The sequence below is a fragment of the Chiloscyllium plagiosum genome, unplaced genomic scaffold, assembly GCF_037043375.1.
Source record: "Chiloscyllium plagiosum isolate Xiang-an unplaced genomic scaffold, Cpla_swu_hap1 HiC_scaffold_1, whole genome shotgun sequence".
Lineage (NCBI taxonomy): Eukaryota > Metazoa > Chordata > Chondrichthyes > Orectolobiformes > Hemiscylliidae > Chiloscyllium > Chiloscyllium plagiosum.
Genome location: NW_028270139.1, coordinates 58,927,038 through 58,942,980, shown reverse-complemented (window position 1 = coordinate 58,942,980; position 15,943 = coordinate 58,927,038). Strand labels below are relative to the sequence as shown.

At 41.8% G+C, this 15,943-nt stretch overlaps 1 protein-coding gene across 3 annotated transcripts in view; it reads right to left on the bottom strand.

Annotated features, from left to right (window-relative positions):
- The window catches only part of pcdh7b (protocadherin 7b), a 393,944-nt gene that overhangs the window by 192,584 nt on the left and 185,417 nt on the right, over positions 1 to 15,943 (bottom strand). For 2 of the 3 annotated variants that reach the window (XM_043693476.2, XM_043693486.2), the window contains exon 2: positions 15,602 to 15,818. The exons of the other annotated variant lie outside the window; for it this stretch is intronic. In XM_043693476.2, coding sequence (XP_043549411.2) covers positions 15,602 to 15,818 — 217 coding nt within the window. The remainder of the gene's footprint in view (positions 1 to 15,601; positions 15,819 to 15,943) is intronic. 3 annotated transcript variants of the gene reach the window in all.

The window sequence follows — 15,943 nt, the reverse complement described above, 5'->3', positions numbered from 1 at the left end:
AAAAGTAAATTTCTTCCACATTCAACATTATATATCCCCCACATTTCTCCATCTACCGTGAGTACATCAAACAAGGCAAAAATAGTAGCCTGCTTTTGCTAATCATTTCAACTAGAATCATACGGCTTTCTCTCCCTGTACCACATAAGACAGACTAATTTAATTGGCTACCGTTTTGGCTGTTGTGGTTGGAGAAAGGTAACATTCTGAAATATAGGCCTTGACTAGTAATCTCTATGTTTGCAAATGGCCCAGAACTTCCAATCAGTGCTGATGCTAGTGCACTGACACTGACTGTGAAGCGTTCTGCAACCTGACCCTTCCACAATTTTTCAGCTGGGACTTTCAATACTAACTGAAGAATCCAAGAGTAATAGCAGCCACACTAAAAGGAAGACTGATAAGCACAAGAGACAGAAGAAGGGTGAAGGCAGATCCTTTTTAAGACAATAGCTGCCATGCATATTCTCTCAGTAAATGTAGTGAATGGCTACATGAATAGATGAAATGGGTTGCTAAGTAAACAAAGAAGCTTAGTCAGTGAGTAGATAATAATAAATCATTTGAGTTGGTGGATGAGTGTGAAAACTCTTCAGGTTAGGGTAGTGTTGTCTACTAGTTAGGTTAGTAGTCAAATGGATGGGAGGAGTTGGGAGCTGAGGATATTCAATGGGGAAAGTCAGCTGGTATGGAAGGTGGATGATTGGGGAAATTCAATTGTGATGCTCACTTGAGTCAATCTGGCTAATCACTGAGTTCAACCAGGTATACATTGTATAGCATTTTTCAGTGTAAACATCCAGGGAAATCCCATGTATCTGGCTCAAGTCTCCGCTCCCAAGCTCAGTGCCAGAGACACTTGCAATAGTTTCCGAGCAACAGAGGTCAGCTCACCCAAAATCGAAACTTCATGGATAACTATAGCGCAATATGTGTTAAAGGGACTTTTTCAACTTAGTATAAGGCTGCCAATTTAGGACAGATGAAGAGAAATTTCTTCTCTTCAAGGGTTGTGAGTCTTCAGCCCTCTTGTCAATGAAAGCTTAGGGGCCAAAGTCTTTGTGTTATAAATGGATTATTGATCAGTAGGAGAATCAAATGTTATAGGGAAGGGGCAGGAAAATGGACATAAGAAATGTCAGATCAGCCAAGACCCTACTAAATGGTGGAGCAAACTTGAGTGGCTGAATAGCCTACTCCTGTTCCTATTTCTTATGTTCTTATGGAATCTGACATCCTAATTTTGACACAAACCTATTGTAACTAAGCTGAGAGTTAAAAAATATATAAGTCTATTTACTACTCCAGTCTTGCTAGAAACTTAAATCATGACCAGATAAATGGAAAATTCACCAAGAACAGGTGAGTACTAAGTATTATATGTAAATTAGGCCCTATGATGTTGTGCACAGGAAAGCAAATAGAACTATTGAGATCTCTCTTAGTGGTATTAAAATCATGGAATTATACAGGACATCAGAGGCCCTTCGGTCCATCACATTTGAACCGCCAAAAACAAAGCACACAATCGCAATAAGGTCAGGAAAATATCAAAAGCATAAATTAAATTTGAAGATCTCTATTACCTCTTAGAAGAAATAAATAGAATTGGGGTGGCACGGTGGCTCAGCAGTTAGCACTGCTGCCTCACAGCGCCAGGGACCTGGGTTCAATTCCCGCCTCGGGCAATTGTCTATGTGGAGTTTGCACATTCTCCCTGTGTCTGCGTGGGTTTTCTCCGAGTTCTCTGGTTTCCTCCCGCAGTCCAAAGGTGTGCAGGTCAGGTGAATTGGCCATGCTAAATTGCCTGTAGTGTTAGGTGGATTAGTCAGGGGTAAATATAGGGGGGGTGGGTTTCTCTTCGGAGGGTCGGTGTGGGATTTGTTGGGCCGAAGGGCCTGTTTCCACACTGTCGGTAATCTAATCAATAAATTGGTTACAACATATATGATGTTCTGTTATCAGAATTCTGCTGATGATGGAATAAAAAATAAACATGCAAGGACGCATGTGGAGTGGCCAAGTAGTCAGAAAGGAAGTAGGCAGGAAGAAGAAAGTGAGGACTGCAGATGCTGGAGATCAGAGTCAAAAAGTGTGGTGCTGGAAAACACAGCTGGTCAGGCAGCATCCAAGGAGCAGGAAAATCGACAATTCGAGCATAAGCTTTTCATCAGGAATGTGGGGATGGCCCAAAGCGGCTGAGAGATAATTGGGACGGAGGTGGGGGCTTGGGGGAAGGTAGCTAGAAATGCAATAGGTATATGAAGGTGGGATGAAAGTCATAGGTCAGGGGTGGGGGTGGATAGGTGGGAAGGAAGATGGACAGGTAGAATATTCAAGAGGGTGGTACCGAGTTGGACGGTTGGATCTGGGATATGGTGGGGGAGATGAGGAAACTGGTAAAATCCACATTGATCCCGGGCTTGCTCCAGGCATCAGATGGCGAGAGTTTGGCAATGGAGAAGGCCCAGGACTTGCATGTCCGTTTTGGAGTGGGAGGGGGAGTTAAAGTGTTCGGCCACAGGGCGGTGGGGCTATTTAGTACGTATGTCCCAAAGATGTTCTCTGAAGTGTTCCACAAGTTGGTGTCCTGTCTCCCCAGTGTAGAGGAGACCACATCGAGAGCAACGGACACAGTAGATGATATATGTAGATGTACAGGTAAATCTCTGTCAGATGTGGAAGGATCCTTTGGGGCCTTGGACAGAGGTTGGGGAGATGTGGGCACAGGTTTTGCACTTTTTTCAGTGACAGGGAAGGTGCCAGGAGTGGAGGGTGGGTTGGTGGGAGCCGTGGACCTAACAAGGGAGTCGGGCGGGAATGGTCTCTATGGAACACAGATGGGGTGGGGAGTTAACTATATCCCTAATAGTGGGGTCTGTTTGTAGGTGGCAGAATGGCTGAGGATGATGCGATGTATCCAGAGGTTGGTAGGGTGGAAGGTGACGACCAGGGATGTTCTGTCCTTGTTGTGATTGGGGGTGTGGGGTTCAAGGGCGGAGGGGTGGGAAGTGGAGGAGATGTGCTGGTGGGAGGGGAAATTGCAGTGTTTGAAGAAGGAGGACATCTGGGATGTTCTATGGTAGAATTGGACCTGCAGGGAGCAGATGCGGTGGAGGCGGAAATACTGGGAATAAGGGATAGCGTTTTTATAGGAGGCAGGGTAGGAGGAGATATAGCTGTGGGAATTGGTGGGTTTGAAACAGATGTCCATGTTTTGGCGGTCGCCGGAAATGGGGATGGAGAGATCCAGGAAGGGGAGGTATCTGAGATGGTCCAGGTGAACTTGAGGTTGGGGTGGAAGGTAGTTGTGAAGTTGATGAACTGTTCAGCCTCCGTCTGGGAGCGTGAGGTGGCGCTGATACAGTCATTGATGTAGCGCAAGAACAGGTTGAGAATGGTGCCAGTGTAGCTGTGGAAGATGGTCAGTTCCACGTACTGCACGTACCATTTTGGTCTGGATCAGCAATGGGCACCTGCATGGGATGAACCATGAAGAGGTTGAACAGTTCATCAATTTCATGAACACCTTCCACCCTGACCTCAAGTTCACCTGAACCATCTCAGACACTTCCCTCCCCTTCCTAGACCTCTCCATCCCCCTTTCTAGTGATCGACTCAACACGGACATCTACTTCAAACCCAATGAGTCCCATAGCTACCTCGACTACACCTCCACCCACCGAGGCCTCCTCCACCGCCAGACTCTAGCCATCCGATGCCCGGAGGAAGAATGCCTCATCTTTTGCCTTGGGACCCTCTAATCACACGGGATCAATGTTGATTTCACCAGTTTCCTCATTTCCCCTTCTCCCACCTTATCCCAGATCCAACCTTCCAACTCGGCACTGCCCCCTTGACCTGTCCTCCCTGTCCATCTTCCTTCTCACCTATCCGCTCCATCCTCCTCTCCGACCTATCACTTTCATCCCCACCTTAATCTGCCTATCACATTCCCTGCTACCTTAACCCCAGCCCCACCCTGCCTCCCATTTATCTCTCAGCCTCCTTGGCCACCCCCTCATTCCTGATGAAGAAAGGCAGGAAGCCCAATTTAAACAGACAAAGACAACCATCACTGTTGTTGCTGTTTTACCGAATCATTTGTGGGGAATTGTTACTGATGGAACAGGAGAAACAGAAACCAAATCCAGAACAGCACTGCCAATCACTTTACTCATGCTGACCTAGAGATGAAGTGGCTCCTTTTTCTGCGGGTTGACAAAGTAAGGTTATCATCCTCCATTAAGCTTGAGATGGCTAACAATCAACAGGCAGAATGTAGTCAGGACAGAGTGCTAGAAAACATTTGATCACCTTCTTTGCTCTGACAAGGTGACAGCAACATTGATCCTTAGCACTAGGCCCTCTGGGTATATTCAGCAGCCAATAGATTTGCCAGCTGAAGAGTCACAATGTGTTTGCTGTTCTTCAACATGTTCACAGAATGCATGGCACACTGTAGCTTTGACCAAGCAGTGATGCAGATGGCACAAAATTGTCGAGAGAGGTGGCCTGCTTTAGTGCTCCCCTCCAGCCATTCAGAGCCCTTGTAAAGAGTGAGGTAGTCATCCCTCACGTGGTGCTATCATCAGCTTCCTTGGCTACTCTGACTGAGTGACCATCAGTGTGGCTGGGCCCAATGATACAGCCTACTCTATAATGACTGGTGCAGCAGCTTTGTCCCACTAGGGACTCCATCAAGAAATCAACTACTTCATGCATCTCAGCTATAAGAAAGTGACAGCAAGGGGTCAGATTAAAATGAACTACTGCTGGCTCCTGAAATGACAGGATGAAAAAAACCCATGATTGTTGCAGGGCATGTGCACAAACACAAACACAAAAAGCTCTGGTTGTTGCAAACCCCAAACATTAAGGAATTGGAATCCCTGCCTGTGTCCCTTTATGAATGTGTTGCGAGGTGAATGGGTGCCTTGATCATCACATGGGTACCAATGTCTGACTTCTCTTCTGAACTGCACTCCCTTCTATGTGGCAACCTAATTTGTAGGGGTGGCCATGACTGACTTTCTGCTATGGATCTACTTCCATGCATCTGGTCAGCCCTGATCCAGCAGCAGTCAACAGCCTTCCAAAATCTTAATATGGTTCACAATGAGCTCTCAATTCTCTCTTAAATAATCTTAATTAAATGCACAAATGAACTGGGCAGATTCAACACCCCTCAACCTTTCCCTGCCCAATCCTCTGGTGACATTTGTCAGTACTGGGAAGCCAACATTCCAGCCAGTGCTTGTATATTAATCATCTGCCCACCTCCACTCCTGCCCCCAACAGGTCCTAAACTTTCTGCCTTTATTGTTGTGATTAAAAGAGCATTTTTTTCTGATTGATGTGAAATGTAATTAGTACTTAATTAATTATCACCAACAACAAATAAACAGCTGATGGGATAAATAACTCATTGGGTTAATTTTGAAAGAATACAAATTGCATTGCTCAAATTAATTATGCTTTAATAAAGCAATTTATGGTTGTACCAAGCAACAGCAGTCTTGTTTTGACAATATTGTTAGTAATTGGCTTTATGCAGATTGTATTAAACTACGCTTTATGTTCAATTTATTGCTTCTGAAGCTAATTACAGATACTTAATTTTGTAAATAATGCTGGACTTTTCAGCAGGAAGTATTCCTGGGATGACAGAATTAACCAATGAGAAGAGACCAATTAGAATGGGCCTCTGGAGTTTATGAGAATTATCATAAAACTCTTAGGCGGCTTGTCAGGACAGATGACGAGAAGCTGTTTCCTTCACTAGAGGATCTAGGATGAGAGGGAAGAAGTTCAGGAAAAGGTGTTGATGAGTAAGAGTTGAGATGAGGAGAGGTGTGTTTTATTTCTAATTGTCTATTCCCGTGAGGACTTTGGATGCTTATCTAATCAGAATACATTCAAGACAGGAATGAAGTGAATGAAGGTAGAGAACTGGAAATGAAGATCAGATTGAAGATCAATCACAATCTTACAAAACGCAGAGAAGGTCCCAGGGGCCCTACAATCCTGTTCTTAGTCTCATGTTCCTACTGCCAGTGTTCCGCACCTAATAGTTTCTTACTGAATCTTGTTTCAAAAATTAAATTAATTATAACTCGCATTGTTTTAGGTAACAGGTATCCAGTGTCTTCCTTTACTTTAATCCCTTTCAATAGCATGTTAAAAGATCAGTGATGATCTTAAAAATAAAATGCATGTGTTTTGGTATTCTCTTTTGATATTCTGTTTTCGAGGGTACTGATTTTTTTTCACAACACTGAACTAACAGTAAGCATCCATATAGGAGTAATAGAATCTTCAGATAATGGATCATAGAATCCTGACAGCGCAGAAAGAGGCCATTTGGCCTATCAAGTCTTCTTTGACCTTCTGAAAAGCATCCCATCGAACTGACCCCACTGCCATAAACCCACATTTGTTTAAAATCATGGCTAACCCACCTAACCTGCACACTACAGGGCAATTTTTTGGCATAGCCAATCAACCTGACCTGCTCATCTTTAGATTGTGGGAGGAAGTCACATAAGGGGAGAACGTGTAAATTCCATACAAATGGGTCCCCAGTGCTATAATGTAACATTGCTAACCATTGTGCCACCCAGTCATAATATGTACAAAAATTAAAAGCAATTATCCTGCAACTTTACTATTTCTTTGCTAGTTGTATCTAGCAGCCTCACCAGGTATTCTTACCTGATTCTGAATTTCTTTGTTTCTTGATATATTCCTGCAAGGTGAAAGCTCAAATAGTTCCTTTCTCTTTTTCTGGAGCAAGCAAAGATGAGTTGTCAGCAACTTTGACTCAGTGATCATGTAGGACACATGAAATTTTGGGCTAGAATTTTAAAACAGTGTCAGGTTCCAGGTCCTGGCCTAGACCTCAATGCCTCTGTTCTTGCATTCCTATTTTTAAATGTAAGTATCCTAATTGAGGAAGTGGTGAGCTTGGTACTAAATTAATAGTACCAAGCAACTCCAGAAATTGGCAACTGCCTGCCTGGTGCTGGTAGCAAAGGTGGATCAGCAGTCACTGAGGTTCACAACTACCTTGCTAAATAAAAGACCACAAACTGGAACCCAGACAAAATTGACCATACAAATAAAAATACATGTGAAGTACAGCACTCAACCTAGTTTAAATGGACCCATAAAACATTAGTTTTTACACAAATAGGAATAAACTTTCTGATGTCTCTTCAATGCAGATTGTTCATTGAGAATGCCACTATCACCATCCTCAGCTCATTAGCGAACCCCTAAAGGAATTTAATGGACTGTGAATTGGAGACGAGTTGGTTTCCCATTTTACCAAATTGCACCACATGTTTATTTTTGTAATATGCTGTGAAATTTAGGGAAATGGAAGCTTTTTTTCTCTGCTTACCTCTGGGTATGAAGAGAAAACACAAGTAGGGTAATTTGAAGAAAGGCTTGTTTCAAGTAGGGAGGAGAAGTCCAGAAAAATCCTGATTTTAGGCATAACATATGAGTAGCAGCATTTTAACAATAGTAAATACGGTATTATTACTATATCAAATGTTGGTGCATAAAGGACTTATTTCATAGCTTGACTGGATAGAATCATTTAACAATGTCAAAACATTGGTGCTTCTGTCCAAAGTCAGATGATTCCGGTGCCTCACTGAGGTAATGGAAGAGAGGCTTATAAAACAAACACAAAAACAAAAGGTAGAATACCACTGAAGTCATCCAAATCTGTCATGAAAATCTCAAATCCCTCCCATTAAACCCTTACAATATGCAGAAGGGGTTTATTTTTGCACTGCTATCATAAATATTGTTACGCAGTCACCTATTTTACATTTCTCTTTTTTCCCATTTCCATTGACTTCAAAGATTCCGATTCATTATCACTTGTTTTAACTTGCTAAAAGTCAAAATTAGTCACAATCTGTTACTCATAATGGATCATCTCCAAAATATTTATAAGCTCTTCTTTCCAAGAGAATTTTTTTTTTGTTAGTTTATCCAGATTATAAGACCATAAGACCATAGACCATAAGACATAGGAGTGGAAGTAAGGCTATTCGGCCCATCGAATCCACTCCACCATTCAATCATGGCTGATGCGCATTTCAGCTCCACTTACCAGCGTTCTCCCCGTAGCCCTTAATTCCTCTAGACAACAAGAATCTATCAATCTCGGCCTTGAAGACATTTAGCGTCCCGGCTTCCACTGCACTCCGTGGCAATGAATTCCACAGGCCCACCACTCTCTGGCTGAAGAAATGTCTCCGCATTTCTGTTCTGAAATGACCCCCTCTAATTCTAAGGCTGTGTCCACGGGTCCTAGTCTCCTCGTCTAACGGAAACAATTTCCTAGCATCCACCTTTTCCAAGCCATGTATTATTTTGTACGTCTCTATTAAGACTCCCCTTAATCTTCTAAACTCCAACGAATACAATCCCAGTATCCTCAGCCGTTCCTCATATGTTAGACCTGTCATTCCAGGGATCATCCGTGTGAATCTCCACTGGACACGTTCCAGTGCCAGTACGTCCTTCCTGAGGTGTGGGGACCAAAACTGGACACAGTACTCCAAATGGGGCCTAACCAGAGCTTTATAAAGTATTAGTAGTACATCTCTGCTTTTATATTCCAACCCTCTTGAGATAAGAGACAACATTGCATTTGCTTTCTTAATCACGGACTCAACCTGCATGTTTACCTTTAGAGAATCCTCGACTAGCACTCCCAGATCCCTTTGTGCTTTGGCTTTATTAATTTTCTCACCATTTAGAAAGCAGTCTATGCTTTTATTCTTTTTGCCAAAGTGCAAGACCTCGCACTTGCTCACGTTAAATTCCATCAGCCATTTCCTGGACCACTCTCCCAACCTGTCTAGATCCTTCTGTAGCCTCCCCACTTCCTCAGTACTACCTGCCTGTCCACCTAACTTCGTATCATCGGCAAACTTCGCTAGAATGCCCCCGGTTCCCTCATCCAAATCATTAATATATAATGCGAACAGCTGTGGCCCCAGCACCGAACCCTGCGGGACACCGCTCGTCACCGGCTGCCATTCTGAAAAAGAACCTTTTATCCCAACTCTCTGCCTTCTGTTAGACAGCCAATCCTCAATCCATCCCAGCAGCTCACCTCGAACACCATGGGCCCTCACCTTGCTCAGCAGCCTCCTGTGTGGCACCTTATCAAAGGCCTTTTGAAAGTCTAGATAGACCACATCCACTGGTTTCCCTGGTCTAACCTACTTGTTACCTCTTCAAAAAATTCCAACAGGTTTGTCAGGCATGACCTCCCTTTACTAAATCCATGTTGACTTGTTCTAATCAGACTCTGCTCTTCCAAGAATTTAGAAACCTCATCCTTAATGATGGATTCTAGAATTTTACCAACAACCGAGGTTAAGCTGATTGGCCTATAATTTTCCATCTTTTGCCTTGATCCTTTCTTGAACAAGGGGGTTACAACAGCCATCTTCCAATCATCCGGGACCTTTCCTGATTCCAGTGACTCTTGAAAGATCTCAACCAATGCCTCTGCTATTTCCTCAGCCACCTCTCTCAGAACTCTAGGGTGTATCCCATCGGGGCCAGGAGATTTATCAATTTTAAGACGTTTTAACTTTTCTAGCACTATCTCTTTCGTAATGGCAACCATACTCAACTCAGCCCCGTGACACCCTTTAATTTTTGGGATATTACTCATGTCTTCCACTGTGAAAACTGACGCAAAGTACTTGTTAAGTTCTCCTGTTATTTCCTTATCTCCCATCACTAGGCTTCCTGCATCAGTTTGAAGTGGCCCAATGTCTACTTTTGCCTGTCGTTTGTTTCTTATGTACTGAAAGAAACTTTTACTATTATTTCTAATATTACTGGCTAGCCTACCTTCATATTTGATCCTCTCATTTCTTATTACACTCTTTGTTATCCTCTGTTTGCTTTTGTATCCTTCCCAATCTTCTGATTTCCCACTGTTCTTAGCCACTTTATAGGATCTCTCTTTTTCTTTAATACATTTCCTGACTTCCTTTGTCAGCCAAGGTTGTCTAATCCCTCCCCGGTTAATCTTTCTTTTCTTGGGAATGAACCTCTGTACAGTGTCCTCAATTATACCTACAAACTCCTGCCATTTTTGCTCTACTGTCTTCCCGGTTAGCCTCTGCTTCCAGTCTATTTTAATCAGTTCCTCTCTCATGCCCTCATAATTACCTTTATTCAACTGTAACACCATTACATCCGATTTTGCCTTCTCCCTTTCAAACTCCAGACTGAACTCTACCATATTATGGTCGCTACTTCCTAAGGGTTCCCTTACTTTAAGATCTTTTATAGAGTCTGGTTCATTGCAAAGCACTAGGTCCAGAATAGCCTGCTCTGTTGTGGGCTCCATGACAAGCTGTTCCAAAAAGCCATCCTGTAAGCATTCCATGAATTCCCTTTCTTTAGATCCACTAGCAACATTATTTACCCAGTCCACCTGCATATTGAAGTCTCCCATGATCAATGTAACCTTGCCTTTCTGACATGCCTTCTCTATTTCCCGGTACATGTTGCGTCCCTGGTCCTGACCACTGTTAGGAGGTCTATACACAACTCCAATTATGTTTTTTTTTGCCTTTGTGGTTCCTCAATTCCACCCACACAGACTCCACATCATCCGACGCTATGTCATTCAATACCATAGATTTAATTTTGTTCTTAACTAACAAGGCAACCCCACCCCCTCTGCCCACCTCTCTGTCTTTTTGATAAGTTGAAAAACCATGGAGGTTTAACTGCCAGTCCTGACCCCCCTGTAACCAAGTCTCTGTGATGCCTACTACATCATAATCATTCACTATTATCTGTGCCATTAGTTCATCGGCTTTGTTATGAATGCTACGAGCATTCAGGTAAAGTGCCTTAATGCTAACTTCCTTATCATTAGAGATGTTGGAAGTCATATGTCCTAAGTTATCCTTGCTTTTTACTGCATTCTCAGTCTGCCTCAATTTTAAATCCGCCTGGAAACATGCTATCCTGCTGCTTATCTTGCCATTTACCTCCATACTCCCTGTCGCTTTCACTTTCCCTTCCCCCCAACTCAGGAGTTTAAAGTCTTACTGACCACCCTATTTATCCTCTTCGCTAGAACATTGGTACCTGATCGGTTCAGGTGGAGACCGTCCCAACGGTACAGATCCCCCCTGTTCCAAAACTGATGCCAATGCCCCATGAAGTGGAATCCCTCTTTCCCACACCAATCCCTTAGCCACATGTTTACTTGCCTAGTTTTCTTGTCCCTATGCTAATTGGCACGTGGCTTGGGCAGTAATCCGGAGATTATGACCCTTGAGGATCTGTGCTTCAATTTCCTGCCTAGTGCTTCGTAATGCCCAAACAGGTCCTCTACCCTAGTCTTGCCTATGTTGTTGGTACCAATGTGGACCACAACAACTGAATCCTCCCCCTCCCGCTCCAATAATTGTCTTCACAGCACTGTTTTATATACTTTAACTTTAAACACTTGCTTTCATAAAAGAAAAATTCTGTTTAGGTACTTTAACGTTGCAAGATAGGATTTGATCATTGTCTTTCTTTTTGATTGCAAAAATAATTACTTTACTAAAGTCTACAGTCCCATTAGTTAGGAATTCCATTTCCTCATGAGCTATAGAAGAAATACTGAGCTGGTTTACATACTGATGGAGGCTCTCTGCACCCTTAGCATATCTAACAGAGGAAAAGTGGTCTCTGTTTAGCTACCTTACTGCACTTGAATTTTTTGGCAATAGTCCATTCATTAATATGAAGCTGGGCTTCTGTTAATCGTCAAGAGGAAGGCATGGCTCATAAAGCTGCCAGCCAAACAGAGACTGACAGTTCTGCATACTAGCAATGCCAGTAAGGGGACAAGAGCTGAAAATGTGTTGCTGGAAAAGCGCAGCATGTCAGGCTGCATCCAAGGAACAGGAGAATCGACGTTTCGGGCATAAGCCCTTCTTCAGGAAGCCCTGAAGATGGGCTTATGCCCGAAACGTCGATTCTCCTGTTCCTTGGATGCTGCCTGACCTGCTGCGCTTTTCCTGCAAAACATTTTCAGCTCTGATCTCCAGCATCTGCAGCCCTCACTTTTTCTCAGTAAGGGGACAATACAATCTGTGGAAGGAAAAAAGAATTCTGCATGTGCATAACCATTTAGGAAAATTGTTATGCTGGCATTATAACGTTAAATTGATCAAGAAAATGTTTGGCAGATCTTGTTTTTCATTGCTTGTGCAAGGGAAATGACATAAGTTCTTGAGTAGTTCTATTAAATTAGTCATAGAGTCATAGAGTTGTACAGCAAGGAAACAGACCCTTTGGTCCAACTTGTCCATGCTGACCAGATATCCCAACCCAATCTAGTCCCACTTGCCCGCATGCGGCCCATATCCCTCCAAACCTAGACCTTGCAACATATTCATTACACAGTAGGGGAGTCCAAAACTAGAGAGCCAAGGTTTAAGGTGAGAGGGGAAAGATTTAAAAAGGGCTTGAGTGTTAACTTCTCCACACTGACCGTGGTGTGTTTATGGAACAGCTACCAGAGGAAGTAGTGGAGGCGGGTACAATTAGAACATTGAAAGAGCATCTGCATGGGTATACGAATAGGAAGAGTTTAGAGAAATATGGGCCAAATGCTGGCACACAGGACTAGGTCACGTTGGGATGTCTGGTCGGCATGGACGAGTTAGACCAAAGGATGCGTTTCATCGCTGTATGACTCTATTCTGTTTTGGTGCCATGTCAAAACAATGTGAATCTACATAAATTGTGCCTTAGTATATTAGACTCAAAAATACTGGCCATTATTAGCAATATTACTTCGTCCAAGAGATTTTCTGCTATTTTCATGAATTTATTGATAGGATATGGTGGCAACATTCATTTTAGGTACATGCTTTTACCTCCCAAAAGGAGACCAATGTCTGTATTCAGTGACATAATATCAACAAAATAAGATCCAATGTTCTTTTGGAGTCATATCTGGACACAAAGCAATATCCTGTCCTTAGTTTTGCTGACAGAGAAACAACTTATTCTGCAAAACTAGCTAGGGAAATTTCCACCAAACATCTGAAAGGTTGATGCAGGACAGATGAGTGGCAGCTTTAGAGATTAACAAATACATAAAATTTAATGTTTTCATGTTTTACAGCCTCTTCATTGGGAATTAGTAGTTTATTGAGGTTAGTGGAACATATTCAATAAAACCCATTCCTTTCTCTATATATTATCTGATGGAAATTAACTGTGGTTTTTAAGTCATTTTTTACACCCTGAGGTACAATTCTCTGCTATTGCAATGCATTCAATTTACTAGGCTGATTGAGACCGAGCAAAACTGAGTAGTAAACTGGAATATCAGCCAGTTTAGTTGATGAAATAACGGAGATCAGTCTACTAAATCATTAAGCAAAAGCTGAAATGCTATATCAGAGAGGAAATAATACGATGGAAATCGTGCTGTATAATTTTATTGTGGCTTTTGCTATACTTTTACTTATGGCTTCTTGTTTAAATTTTACTGTCAACTATTTTGAAAGAAATGCTCGACTATTTCATTTTTTAATGGGTGAACTATACCAGCTAAAGCAGCAAAAGATTTTATGCAAATGAGTTAACTGTATGTATAATATCATGTAGCATAAATTCCAGGCTAAAGTGACGAGAACATCTGCTGCAGAAGCCACTGGGGTAAAGAGGTAGAAGAGTATTATAAATAGCATTGATAAATCAGCTTTGTAAGCTTAGAAAAAAATCCTCAAAAGAAACAAAAAAAGAGCTGACCTACACACAAAAGGAAAAATAAGGGAAGGACATTTTCCCATTAAAAAAGTAATTGGTATTTCCTTAATTAAAATAAAGTATCTGATATTTCTATAACAATGAAAAATGTACCTGAGTGCAAGAAAAGAGCAGTAGCAGAATTGCTCATTTTTATTTCATGTAATTAACCCGAATACCCAGCTTAATGCAAGTTCTGACCACAGAGATTCAGTAACTGCTGACAGACGCAACCTGCCTTGTTAATGCACAGCACTGATGTCTCTCTCCTGACATGCTGACAGATTTAACCTTCTTTCGAGTCAGTACTTCTTTACACAAAGACATAAATATTGCTCAAATCAGTTTTCTTTGCATAGCAAGAAATACCCTGTTGACCAAACAGTGTCCTGAATTCATTTCAACCTTAATGCTTGTGAAGACCAAAAACAAAAGACCTTCAATGTTAATGCAGCATCTACCATATATTTACAAGATATCCTCAAGTGGTTGACAGACAGAGTACTCAGGTAGTTTCCCAAGAGCTCAATTGTTAGTGTGGAATAAATTTTCCTCTGGTTGTGCATAATTTTTAGATGTCTGTTCAATAACTCAACTTCAATCAGAACTGATAAAGCAATAAAAGCTAAAGAAAATGTTGTAAAGAAGTACCACTGTTGCAGGTCCAGATAAAATAAGAGAGAAGCTAGTATCTTACCTAGAGGTATAGAGGCTTATAATGGGTGCAAATAAATTGGTCCTCAGCTGTGTCAAGTAATCACATAGTCTGCTGGGATCTGGGGTAGATTTTAATTGAAAATGGCAACTTACCATCCTGTTCACGATATTAATCCTGTCATCACTATTTTGAAAGGTCCTTCCACTGTGCAGCTGAAATGTCTGCCTGTTTCAGGAATAGATATGCTCATGCACCATTTAGTTTTACCAGGTGGTATTGCAGAAGATGTTGAAGATTAGTTCCTTGTGGAGTCAGCAGAAGCAGATGTTCACCTCTGGGATCCAGAAGAATATGTGGGCTGCTCCTAACCTGGACTCTGACTTCACAGTTTGTGTTCTACCACAATCTCAGCCCACCACCCACTCCATGAACTATCATGTTTCAGACTGCAATCAGTCAAAAAATGATCAATACTAGACACATAGCAGATTGCAGTGGGACACCCATAGCTTGCAAGCAGCATGCTAATGGGACTGAATCTCCAAAATGGTGACGATCTAATAGGAACAAGATTTGGTGCCAGGTCAGCACATTGGTCGACCAGTATTTCAATAATCACCACTCAGTATCCAGAATCATAGATGACCAAGGGAGCAGAAGATAACCAGAGTCCACTAAAAGATTTCTCAACAAAGACTTAACACCTTCAGGTAAAAAAGGGGAGATAAAATTGATGGGAAAATGTAAGTTTGAAAAAAAATCAAAATAAAACTATTTCCAAATCAGCAGCTGTATCAGATGTACACATGGATGATTCTTCAAGAGTAAATTTTTGAGAGGTAATACTAAGTCTTTTGATCAAGATTGTTTTAAATTAATGCACTATTACAATCCAATATTGTGAAATTCTGAAGAAAAAGACCATTTTGCAATTTTCGATATGTAGAAATAATCCTACTTTATTCATGAGAAAATATAAATGCATTTATCTTAAACATTTTTTATGCTGTTTGTACTTTGAATTTTGAATTAAGTGCTCATATTATTATCTGTGAAAACTCGTCTTAAGCATTAATATTAATGCACTTTGGTTTAGAGAAAAGGCGATTAGTTTTATGACCTTACCATTTTCCATGTGTTCTGCCTCACCAACGCTGCCATCGGGTGTGGTCCTCTCATAGTTGTCTTCTGGAAGTGGGAGTGAACCTAGTCTTGGTCCCGATGAACTCTTGCTGCTCGGTGTTTCCGATTCTTCCAAGCCACTGTCATAACAACTCTGTAGGGACCCCTGATGTGGATCCTGAGGCTGACTCACCACAGAAAAAGTCACACGACGAAAAGGCTAGAAGGAAGATGATCATAAATGAAACAACTGTATTTACATTTACTCTCAAATTTCTCTAAAACTGAAGCACTCAATCTTTACAGAACAAAAATACTCAATCTTTACAGATTTGTAGTGAATGC